The 13,332-nt window shown below is 38.1% G+C and overlaps 1 protein-coding gene across 2 annotated transcripts in view; it reads right to left on the bottom strand.

The window, feature by feature from the left end:
- Positions 1–4,521: 4,521 nt before the first annotated feature.
- The window catches only part of Bcap29 (B cell receptor associated protein 29), a 36,421-nt gene continuing 27,610 nt past the window's right edge, over positions 4,522–13,332 (bottom strand). For both annotated transcript variants that reach the window (XM_055624696.1, XM_055624689.1), the window contains 2 exons: positions 12,143–12,243; positions 4,522–8,307 (listed from right to left, as the gene is read on the bottom strand). In XM_055624696.1, the coding sequence (XP_055480671.1) occupies positions 8,272–8,307; positions 12,143–12,243 (137 nt within the window). In that variant the 3' untranslated portion in view covers positions 4,522–8,271. The remainder of the gene's footprint in view (positions 8,308–12,142; positions 12,244–13,332) is intronic.

The following is a 13,332-nucleotide window of genomic DNA, read 5'->3' as shown; positions in this document are numbered from 1 at the left end:
GTTTCAAAATAAGGTGCTTAATTCAGAAATATTGCTTTGTAAAATTACAGAAGAATGTTCAGTCTTATACCTTACAGATTCAACAATCTTAGTAAGTGTGAATGAGCTACATCAGAATCCTTAGCTCCTTTTCTCAGTTCCCCTTCCCAAGCACACCAATTTTCAAGTCCTTTTGCTGACTCTTAAACATTTGTATCTCTAAATAATTTACTTTGTCTTACTTGTGAGATGAGGACATAGCTTCCACACTAACAAATCTCTGCACACTTATCTGTGTTCTCCATAGAGGTTCATTTATATATGAATAGAGGTTCAAATACATATATGGTAATTTTGGCTGGATCAACAATATATTATCAAAATTCCTTTTTCTACTCAGAATAGAGTCATATGTAAACTACATTTTACTTCCTAGATATTTTGTGTTTCTGTACTCCCTGTGTTTGTTGCTTCACCTTGCTTCCTGGTTACACTTGTCTTTTTCCCTACACATCCTTACCAGGTTTTGATCAACATCTTCTGGAAGAGTTGCCTGTGCTGCTTCTAACTAATGACCTCACTTTACAAAAGTCCTGTAAGAGCCTTTGCCTGTGTGAATTTCCTTTTTCTTAGTTTCAGTGTTTCTCTTTCTTGGCTTATTCATCTTTTAGATGGAGACATCTCCCATCCACTAGTTTACACACACACACACAGGTTTTAAATCAGCATATAATACCATTCTGATATTTTTGAACAAAGCATTTTGGTTGCTTCTCCTTCCTCCATCTCTCCAATGCTGTTACTCCTGTTTGCCCCCTTGTAGCCACCCATTTTTTTTCATGTCCCATATGCCCTCTGCCTATCCCTCATCCTTCCTTATCACCTGATTTTACCCTTTCTTGGTGAAGAGAGGGTAAAGATTTTTAGACTTTATCTATACTATGTTTATAATATAGATATGCTTAAGTTTTGCGACTTTCCTGGACATTGTAGATCCTTCTCACTGAATCCAGTTCAGTAGTGTGGATCTATCCACTGCTTGGAATGCATATTCTCTAAAATTCAGCGGTTGAACTTAATGGTCATCTGGTGGTATTACTAACTGCACTCTGTAAGTAGAAATTAGGTAATGGGAGCTCTTCCCCTCATGAAGGGATTAGATGCTGTCATAAAAGTGTTTAGAGGAGGAAGTTCATCTCTTCTTGCCTTTCTGATTTTCTGCCACAGACTATTTCTCTCTGAAGGATCCAGAATCAAGGAATCACCAAAGATGCACAAGACAGCTCTCAGCAGACACGGAAGCTGCTAGCACCTGTGTTAGGAACCAGGTGCCCCTCCCCCCAGCCTGCCTTCAGGGACTCAGTGCCAGCAGACACCTTTATCACCAGCCCCAAATGTGACAAGTATACCCTTTAAGAGTCCCTGCCATCATGGGTCCCTCTTAACGCCATTCTCTCTTCCCTTCTTCCCTCCCTCCCAACTTCCCTCTCTGCAGAACTTCCCCCTCCTTCTCTTTCTCTCTTCCTCCCTCCCTCCCTCCCTCTTTCTCTGTCTCTCTGTGTCTGCCTCGGTCTCTTTTTCCTCAATCATCATTCAGAGGAAGCCTTTGCATACCCCAACCCCAATAAATATCTTAGGTGAGTTTGTTACATGTTATTATCTCTGCAGCATTCGTTGGCCCCATCTGCCAAGGTACTCTTCTTCCTCAGCAACCCTAATAACCTGTATCTTGGACTTCATAGATTCCAGAATGGTGGGAAATGAAAAGTATTAAATGTGAATGACTCAGTCTCTGGTGTCTTTCAAATGAACTAAGATATTTTATTTTAGGCATTTATGATGAGGAGCTACTGGGCCTTCTACCTTTTTTCTTAAGTTCTCATTTTTATCTCCTGATAAATGTTTGAAGATTTAAATTTATGAGTGTATTGAAATAAAAATCCACAGCCTTTAAGAACACTGGGACCTTTCTCTTCCTATACACTATTTTCAGCATGTTAAAAAAACAAAAAACAAACAAACAAAAAAAACTGTGCCAGTTTTTCTCCAATATCTTCAGGATTGAATTGCTTCCTACTCGTATTTAAAATGAGAGGCTCAAGAGCTGCCTGGAAGCTCTGAGTGAGTGCTTACTCATGGTTTCCAGTCAGGTGAGCCACCTGAGGCCTGTTGTTGGGGAACCCCCCACCCCAGATCAACATATACGTGAATATCTCTAGGTAATTCCTTTTGGGCCTACTAAATCCCCACTAGAAAACATTCATTTGTTTTTCAGTTTGGTGGTGGGGGACTGACTGCCATCAATTCTGGTTGAGAAAGAAATTCTGAATTTAGAATACATGCATCATTTAATTCTTTCTCTTAAAACAGACTGTCTTCTGCTGGAGCTGGGAGGGGAGAAACCCAGCAGTCTGAGGGAGGAGAGGGGCTCCAGGGATAACATTGCTTCCTAAACAGCTTTTCACCAAGCCACTCCTTTCTTTCAATTCTATCAATCAAATAAAATCAAGATAGAAAAGCTGATGGCTTTGCCTATCAGATGTGTGTATATCTAAATACACACACGTTGCTGCTGTTGAAGATGCTAGGAAAGACAAGAATATCTACTGTCATTCATTTATTTAAACACTGAGCAGAAATCCAGGACAGGCATGACACTGTTAGCAACACATCTTCCTTTTATCTTGTTACTCCATTCTGAATGAACTCACTGTCATAATCCACGATAGCAGTGTTTTAAGAAGCAAGATGGAGGAAGAAAAAAAAAAAAAAGACCTGGCCACCATGTGACATTCCTATTTTTTGCTTATATTCAAGGGAATGGATATCTCAACTTTGATGATATGAACAATCTGAGTCTGATTCTACTGTAGATGGCTACCCTGTGCATGACTGCGTGAATTAGCATTTCTGGTCTCTGTCCATAAAGTAACACCCTACTTTTGACAACCAAGAATGTTTCTAGGTATTACCAAATATTTTAGAGGATTCTCCCTCCCTTTTAAATTAAACACCACTCATTTACTGTGGTCAGGAACTATGTTAGTCATAGTGAGATCATCTCAGACAATATGTACCACAGCAGAAAACAAGAGTAAGAAGCCAGAATGGGCTGGAGTACAACATTTTGTACATATGCAAAAGTCCTGTGAGGACCAGGCTGTGACCTGCATGAGGATTAAAATACATGTGTGGTTGGCAGAGCAGGAGACAGATAGGTAGGAGGCCTGGTAACATCCTGGGCTTTTTTTTTTTTTATATTTTTTATTTTCAAGACAGGGTTTCTCTGTGTAGCCTTAGCTGTCCTGGACTCGCTTTGTAGAGCAGGCTGGCCTCCAACTCACAGAGATATGCCTACCTCTGCTCCCTGAATGCTGGGATTACAGGTGTGAGCCAGCGCAACCAGCTTCGGGGCTTAATCTTAAGCGCAATAGAAAATAACTGGAAAACTTTGAACAGAAAACCACATGCCTTTTTTTTTTTTTTTTAAACTAGGTGGCTGCCAAGTATGCATGTATGAGAAGGATTAAGAGAAAGTGCAAGGAGACCAGGAGGGTTGTTTTAACTGTCCAGGCGAGATGGTGGTGACTTGGAGTTTGGTGATGGCAATACAGACATAAGCAGAAAGGCTAATGCAGTTCTTGATCACTGCTATGGCTGGTGGGGAAGAACGAGTGCCAAACAGCATTTGTTTCCCAAACATCTTCAGGGATAGTGGAGGTTGTTAGAGATTTGTCCTGTATGTTCATGAATCTGTGTGGTAGCTGTGATAACCACCCACCTGTCAGGCAGCTTTCAATTTCATATCTTCTTGATTCTGGAGATCAGAAGTTTTGCTGCCATGATCTAGGAAAGAATCTCTCACCTGCTGCAGTTTCTAGGGGCTACTGAGAGCCCTTCACTTTAATACATCATGTCAGTCCCAACTTCTGCGGTCACATTACTTTTTATTTTATTTTTTAATCTTTTTATTTTTCTTCTTGAACCAAGGTCTTATTTTGTAACTCAAGATAGTCTAGAACTATGCAGCGTAGGCTGGCCTTGAATTCACAGTTGTCGTCATGCCTAAGTCTTTCTGTGCTGGGAATATGGTTGAGAGCCACTACATCTAGTAACACTCCTCCTCTGTGTGGAAGGATCTTTTCCCTTACCAGGGTACTTCTGACTGCATTTAGGCTTTACTCATTAGCTAGGATAATCACTCCATCTCAAGATCCTTAATTGCATCTTTTGCCATAGAAGGAATTACTTTTAGGATCCATGAATCAGGACAAGAACTAGGTCCCTGGAAGTGATTCTAGTCCCCAAAGTGCTGGGATAAATGCCCACAAGAGAACTTGGACTCTTAAGATATACAGTGGGAATGCAGTTACAAATGTACAAGCAACAAAGATGGCTCCTGCAAATTCTACTGTTGTTCAGCCCTGTTATGTGTTCTTTCTTAGTGATCAGATCCACAGACAAATTACAGGTAGAGAGAAAGTTTGACAAACTTATATGACTATAATGAAAAAGGCAAAAATAGCAGCCTGAGACATAAAATCATTATTATGAGAAATAATTTAATATGGAGGGTACTTAAACCAATAGGCTATGTATAGGATTTGCTAAATACCAACATTGGAAAGTAGTAGGAAACACTCTTTCATACTATTTAGTTCAAACCTTGGCTATATATTGTCAGGTCCAAAGAAAACTCCATCGCCCCCAAATTCTGGAGATAGACAAAAGACAACATTTCTGATGAACTTGTAAAGCTGGGTTCCCCTCTATCAAAAGAGACAGTCACAGCTGGGTGGTGGTGGTGATACATGCCTTTAATCCCAGCACTCAGGAGGCAGAAGCAGGCAGATCTTTAAGTTTGAAGTCAGCCTGCTCTGCAGAGTGAGTTCTAGGACAGCCAGGGCTACACAGAGATACCCTGTCTTAAAAAACAAAACAAACAAAAGGGGGAAAAAAACCAGCCAGTTACCTTATTGTAGCACTTGTTTTTTAGAGCCTCAAACTCCCAACCCTATGTAGGAGAGAAAAGGTTAGTGGGGAGAGAGGCCCCATTACTGCTCCTGGTTGTTTAAGGTCAATGGGTTCTTTTAGGGCTCTATACCTATTTCTGTCAACAGCAGACACAGCTGGTAGTCTCCTCCATGCCGCTGCTTCCCAAGGCATTTCTCTCTGTCTCTCTGCTCCAAACCGCCACACTGACTGTCTCTCCAAACTGCTACACACCACACGCACTGCGTGCCACACCACCTCTTCCTTGGCTCTCAAATTTATATCCTCAGAGCCCTAAACCACAGCACTCTCAATGCTGCACGCTGAAGGCTGTTACAAACTAGCAAAAGCCACGCCCCACACTAGATAGCTGTGAATAAACTATAGCCCAACTAAATCCTGCACTTGGGATTAAAACAAAAACATATTTACATAACTGAGTTTTTAAAGAAACCCAAACTTCTATTACATCTTATCACTGGCATAAGGGACAAAGGCCTCTCTGTTGTGCCTATTAGCACACCAAGGCACATGCTGGTCTCCTTACAGGCTCTCTCAGTCTCACAAGTATCTAGCTCTTTTCTTCTCCTTCCCTACAATAAACCTCCAGCTCAAGAGCCTCCTTCCCTCCAATTTCTCCTTATATGCTGGAGGACCCTGCAGTTTGAGGTTGCAGTTCACCAGGTTTAGAAAGCTTTTCTGAGCTTGGCACTAGATAGAGGACTCTCTCCCCACCAGCAGGGCCTCCCACTCTCTGCCTTATCTCATCTGGAGTGTCTCTAGGGCAGACAACTCTAACCGTATCTGTAATATGGTTATTACACAGTTCCCTGCTAATATTCTTCTTCCTGCTGCCGATAGAATAATTAGGTATGTGTTCCCATTCATGATAGAACTGTGCTGCCAAATGCAAATAACACATTCTTGTACTTCAAACAGCAGCCAATACCTTACATCTACCCGGGGAACCCTCCACCCATCCCCCAAGAACTACTGGCCTTTGTTTGCCCTGAATAAAGTTGTTCAGTCTCACTGAAGCTGGTCCTGGGGGCGTCTTTCTGATGTACTCAGGGCTATCTGAACCATGTCTCTCTCCAACTCTGTTCCCCTCACCCTTTTGGACTGGTTGCCAACAATCCCTGAGAAAAAGGGGAGACCCACATTTAAAATTCTGCTATTTTGACTATATCCTTTCTTCATCCTCTCTTGCCACTCTCTTTGTTTTCACCTCTCACTCTCCCCACCCTGTCTCCTGGCCAGTTCCAGTCTACTGGCCATGCACAGTCTACTATTTTCTCTCCCTCTCTGGATTCTTCCAGATGCCTTTGGCTGTTCTCTCTTTCATATCTACAAGAAAAACCTTTCCCTTAACCAGTGGTCAAGTTATCAGTTTATTTATACATATGTGACATTGTTTAAGGTTTCACAAATTAAACTAGTTTGCAAATTAAGATGACTAATATCCAGGGAACTAGGATACCTGCATTTTCAATTCCTAAACCTGGCTCTCTTTTCTATTTCCCCCAGGAAAATTCCTCAAAAGTTTGAGCTCTCAAATTAAAGATCTGTAAAATTGAATGTTGAGGTCTAGGATTCCCTAACTGTAAACTTTAAAGTGCTTTTTTGGTGAAACTTTTGAATCCATGAATTTGTCAAACAGATTTTTCTATACTATACTATACTATACTATACTATACTATACTATACTATACTATACTATACTATGAGAGATTCATATTAGTTTACATAGTAACCCTTATTTAAATATTAATATTCTCAATTTGGAAATGAGGAAAAGGAGGCCTAGAAATTTGAATAATTTGTTCAAATCACATGACTAAACAAGTCAACAAGGCATGAGGCTAGGATTAGCTGTTGGTTCTAATTTTAAAGCTGTGCAGTTTCCCTTTAACTTATGTTATACTGACATAGCAACTGATATCTGTAGAGTAGATTAAGATCTCACACATCCAGTATCTATATTTACCATATTACTCTCGCTTTGATATTTCTAAGTCTGAAGTCTGAGAAGTCATTGAGCAGTTTTCTTCTAATTTATTTCTATTTCATTCCCTTTCCTTTTTATTTATGGTGGTGTCATCCCAGATGGCATAACTCCCATATCTTACCCCTTTTGAATGTCTTATTCATGTCTGATTTCTAGCACTAACTCCTGACTTTTATCTGAAATAAAATTAGGTATTACTCATTTTACCCACTTTACAGTGAGAACAATTAACTATACATAAAATTGGCATTAAAATTATAGATAAAACAAAGACTAGAGTAGTACAAACTCTAATTATTATTTTGCATTTTTTTTTTATATTTAAGTCACGTTAAGACAAGTGGCTTTTTACAGTTAAACACTCAAAGTAACCTAAATCATATTACTACAATCATTATGTCCACATGAATATTTGCATGAAAACCAGTATTTAACTTTGAGAATTAGAGAGAGCTATATGACACCAGTGCATGGATATTGAGGTAATACCTGTATATTACAAACACCTGTATTTCATAAGCATAAAAAACATGGCTTTTTAGATGTCATAAATGAGCTTTGTAAGTGGAGAATTCTACAGTACAACATAAGTTCAATTCAGTGTTCCGACAGTTTTGCAAATGGAAATAAATTCTATTACCAGACAAACTTGAAAAGATAGAATACTAATTATATATGACTGAACAAATATCAACAGTCTAATTGTACAAAAGCACAGTAACAAAAATACAACTATCCATAGTGCTGTCATATGTAGAGTAAATTACAGAATCATTAGGCTTAAAAAACCCTAAGGCTATTGTTTTCATTGTTCTCTGACTCTTCTCTATAAACACAGTGGCTAATTGTGGTAATTTATCCTTATTTGCCTGTGAACAAATTTTCTGTTACTGAGTACTATTTTCAAGCACATCATTTTCACCACCACTGTCCTCTGATTATTACTAAAAACCCAACAAAGCTTTCAAAGCTAATAATGGTTTCATGCGAATTTTGATCTAATTTGGAAAGTACATGGCTGGCTAATGAATTTTTCCTCTTACCGGTAAAGAATCATCATACACCAATGCTATTAGCAATATGTAAATATGGTATGTAACATGCTTATATTTTTTAAAAGAGCTGAAATACATACTTTATATCTGACACATTTTACAGCCTATGTGTGTCTGTGGCGACTAACAGAGCTGCTGCTTCTTTTTAAACTGAATTTTAAAAGTTTTAGTGGCTACCATGATAACAAATTTATTATCTTGACAAGGTGTATCACGATCTTCTTTTATAAAGTTAGTTCACAGGCCTTTCTTATTCTCTTTTTCAAAACGGTTCTGTTAAAAAAAAAGATTAGGAAGCAAGTTTATAGATATGATTTATAAAATTGTATTTTGTCTAGTTATTAGAGAATTAAAAATAAAAAATATGGCCTGAGAAAGTCTAGAACTTAAAACACTATAAAACAAAAAGCAAAACCAGAAACCCCTCAACTAGGTGCCAGCACCACCCCCATCTTTCTTCTCTGCCCCTCCCTTCCACCTTCCTTCATTTAGTGAGAACTGGCTTCTCACACTGTTTTTCCAATCTACGATAGTGACTTTAAACTGATGAGAAATGAAACAGGAATTAACCTTAAAAAACGAGTTGTATTGAGAAAGCAAATGTTTATGTCAAGAAAGAAATCTCACAGAATGTGACTATAGAATGTTACTGCTCTCACACAGAAAGCCCACCAGCTATTGTTAAGGCTATCAATGCTTTTATAACAACTTAACATTAAATAATCAAATAGGATGAGAGGAGGTGTTTTGAATGGCAACATATTACTTCTACACTTTTATACGTACTTGACTGCTTTAGGTATAAATCAAAGTTTTAATGGAAATGATACTACCTTGTTATTCAGGGCATTCGCCTATGTGAAGGGTGATTTGCCAAAACAAATTTAAAAATTAGTGAGTGCTGATTGTTTGTGCTGCCAATAATACCTAGTCAGGGTTTTGTTTTTGTCTTTTTGGTCTTGTCTTTCCTTTCCTTTCTAGAAGACAGCTAGGCCAAATAAGAAAAGACAAAGACTACATGTTTTGAAGGGACTGATTTCTAATATTTATTTAGTGCTGTTAACGGGGAGGGGCCTCAGCTGGGAAATTCAAATGGATTTAAAAGCTGCAAAATGAGATTTGGTTACGGAAAAGCAGCCAGTTTTTTTTTTTTTTAACCACCTTTGTTTCTTTTATGTTTAAACAATTATTCATACTTGTTTCATTCCAACTATCACAATTATATAAAATTGAGAAAATTAGTAAATTTTCCCACGGAAATAGGACATAATTAAATTACTGAGACTGGTTTGACAGTAAAAGAAAATTCATGAGGACAAGCTAAATTCAGCTTTACACTACAGAATCGTTTTCTATTACCTTTTGGTTGCTCAGAATCTGAATATCACAGTCATTAGTGAGAGGATGGGTCCATAAAATGACATTTAAATTTCAGCTTGCTTCTTAAGTTTTCACAGCAGACAATGGGTCATATGTGAGTGGGCAGGACAAAAATGTAACAAATCAACTAAGTACCTTCTGGCTATAAAGAGACTTTCCTGTTTAAGGATATGTAGATTCTTTCTTGAAATAGGATCTCATTAAGGTATCCTATCTCTCACTTAAGTGACAAGGCCCCTGGAGGTCAAGTGATTTAGAGGGTTACAGGAGCTATTTAGTCCTTTAAACAGGTATTTCAGGAAGTCAGATTTACAAGTGATGAGAAAAAAGGCACACAAAACATAGTGGTAAGGTTTAGCCCAAGCATTAGCAACAGCAGAAAATGACCATGAGTCTGGGCCAGAGGGCTAAGAGTGGGTAATTGGATGAGGACCTGCCAGTGGAAGCTGCCCACTGGAACTGTGACCAGGCAGCAAAGGGCTAAAGGTCAGCAAGGAAGGATCACCTAAGCAGGAGGTAGGAGAAATCGGTGGCTTTCTCTATTTCTGTTTTCAGCTTTCTACTAATGCCTCTCACTGGCTAAACCTGCCAAGGACTCAAAAAGCAAGGGTCTGGAAATATACATTTCTGCATGGGATGGAACAGGGGCAGAAAGAGAATGGATCCAAGAATACACAGTTGGATGCACAGCAAAGGCTGGCCTTAATGATGGAGGTTGTAGAGAAAGATTTCCCGACTTTGATACTCAGCTTCAAATGTTCTTTCTAGCTCAATTACTTTGGAACAAATCACCTAAGAAATTTTTTATTCTTAACGTGTTTGATCACTAAACAAAGATACTGAAATATTTTAATTCACTGAGTTGCTGTGGGAGTAAATATGACACAAATATAAGACTATTAGTCAGGTGCTTTTTCCAGAGCACACTGAGTAAAAGTAAATGTAATATTTCAAACACAGAATGTGTTATCGCTATTAAGGTTTCTATGAGTTATCAAATAATGCTCTACTGAAGACTGCATGGCACTTACTTTATCGCGCATGTATTTTTTTTTTTTTTTTCCCAAAGAAGCATGTGGAACAACTCTTTTCTTGGGAAAAGTATACCTGCAAAAGCTTTCCACATCTTTTGCTAAGAACAAAGATGCTCCAAGCTGAAAGTTTTTTTTTTTTCTTTTTTCTGAGAGTAGTGGGGAAACTGGAAGAAATCTTAACTGTTATGTAATCTTCAGGGTTAAGGAGTTACTCCCATTAAACTGTCAAAGTTACCATTAACTGTCATCACAATGGAGACATTAAGCAATAAACACTGACCTAAATGACTGAGGTATATTTTTTGTTTCCCTTTTTTCATTTAAGGGCCTAAACCTTTCTGGTACCTTGTTCCTCTTCCTTGTCAAAATGTGGAAAAACATGATAGTTGAGGATACCCTAGTCTCACAAATAGGAGGGGGTAAATTCTACCTCGACAAAAGGCCTCAAAAATACTTCTTTCCTTCCCATGCTGAATAATGAGAAAGTCATAGAGTAGTTCTTGTCATGCCCTGAGGTCAGAAATTTCAGGATCTCTATAAATTGTAAGCATCTACTCTAGACAACATATACTTAGCCTTTAGTGTCCTGAGACTAGGTTACATATTGGGAACAAGGTTATGTACATTTTTAGATTGCTTCTTGACTGGGTAACTGAAGGCTGAAGTAGGTGTTTGAGATGAAGTCAGTCTTTTACTAAAACTACAGAGGAAATAATACTGAAACAATGATGATAGTTCAGTCTGTCATTTGCTCATTCTTTCCTTCTTCCCTCTTTCCCTTCTTTTCTTTGAGACACACCTAAATGCTGGGGTTAAAGGTGTGTGCCACCATGCTTAGCTAACAGCTTTCTAGTTTCAAGTGTTTATGTCAGCACCCTGCATTCTATTTAGTTCTTTCAACACTCCAGTGAATACAGCTTTATTGTTGTTACAGATGAAAGCAGAGAGTTTCATTCAGATGAAAAACACCATCTCAAGACCATACAGCTAGTGTGAAGACTGACATAGGTACTATATGTGTAATCCAGGGTATATGGACACAGTGCCGATTTGCCATATGGCAAGGCTGTCTCTGTATCAGTTCTTCCTACACTTTCCCCCAAAGTGTGCCTGGGTTGAACCTCAGGGCTACCATACTTCCCCATCATGCACTAGGCCTTGGATCTGATCTCTGCCACTCCCCCTCCTCACCATGGATGAATGTTTGGAACTGACTCTTCCTAAATTAGAGACAGAGCAAGAAAACCCATGACTTAATTTGAGAGTTTCTTTAACAAAGATTCCTCCCATCTTTAAATCAACTTTGGAGGTATAAATCAGGTATTTGAATAACATAGTTCTTTGCTCTAAGGTACTAAAAACAAAGGCTGGAGTAATCTGGTATGAAACCAAGTTTTTGGCCTCACTTTGGGATAAATATGGCAAACATTCCAGATGGTGAAACATTAATTGTTCCAGAACAGTTTTTTAATGCTTCTACTTTATAGTTTAAGTTTTTTCTTTAAAACTAAAACAGAATGTTTCTAAATTAGCATGTTAGCAATTCTTTATCTTTTAGGTAAATATGACTTCCCTGGTTATTTAACAAAGACAGAATTAAACACACTTTGAAATTGGGAGGGGCATGTAATCCAAATAGTTTACTTACGTAATTATTATTTCAAAATCTATGTATACAAATCCATGTCACCAACCTGAAGTTCTGAGTGTTCTTTCAGGAGTCGATCATACTCTTTTGACAGTCTCTCTGACTGCATCTTCATAGTCATCACATCTTTTTGTGCCTTTGAAAGGGCTAAAAATATCAAACATAATTTTATTTTGAAATAATTTCAAAGAATGAGAAAAGCTGCCAGACTTAAGTAGAAAACTCCTATACAGCATACACTCCAGTCCCCAGTTGTTAACATCAGGCTACATGTTGTTATCATATTCTTTACACACACATTTGATACGTTTTGAAAACATGACTATTTTTTTCCTTTCTTTAATTTTTATTTCATGTGCACTGGTGTTTTGCCTTCAGGTATATCTGTGTGAGGGTGTTGGAAGTCCTGGAACTGGAGTTACAGACAGTTGTGAGCTGCCATGTGGGTGCTAGGAATTAAACCCATGTCCTCTGGAAGAGCAGCTAGTGCTCTTAACCGCTGAGCCATCTCTCAGACCCTCAACTCTTTTCTCATTATTTTTTCACTGTGTATTTTCTAACAATAGGGCATTCTCTAACACGACCACAGTGTAATTACTAAATTAAAAAATTAATATTAACACAATACATTTAACGTTGTCACCCATAATTCAATAGTGACAACAGTCATAACCATGTCCTTTATATGTCACTTCTACTTTACAATATAGTAGATCACATTTACATTTTGTTTCCATGTTTATTTAGTTTTCTTTAATCTAGACTAGTTATTTTATCCTATTCCATCTTTCTCTTTTGTGACACTGAGATTTTAAAGAAAACAGGCCACATTAAAATAGAATGATCTATTTTAAATCAATCATTTGGGTTTGTCTGATGTTTCCTTATGACAGAATTCAGGCTGCACATTCCACATACATGTGAATATGATACAGATAATGTTTAATACTTTCCAGTGCATACAAACACAACCACTTGTAATGATCTTCTATCTTTTACTATGTCATTTTTGTTACCGTTTGCCCCTGTAACCAGAGTGCGTATGTGGGAAGACAGATTATAAAAACATCCTACTCCCTGTTAACATGCTTACCTGCCTCCCTCTGTTTAGAATCCACTGATAATTTTTGCCTAAACCAGTCACTGTTTCAAACTAGCAAATTTTCTAACTTTATCATTTCATCTACACTATTCAGCTAGGATTGTACTGGTTTTGTTTCTCATCCAGCTACCGTA

This window comes from Psammomys obesus, unplaced genomic scaffold (genome assembly GCF_907164565.1).
Source record: "Psammomys obesus unplaced genomic scaffold, mPsaObe1.curated_primary_1811, whole genome shotgun sequence".
Taxonomy (NCBI): domain Eukaryota; kingdom Metazoa; phylum Chordata; class Mammalia; order Rodentia; family Muridae; genus Psammomys; species Psammomys obesus.
Note: the sequence above shows the minus strand (reverse complement) of the source record. Positions and strands in the feature narration are given on the sequence as shown.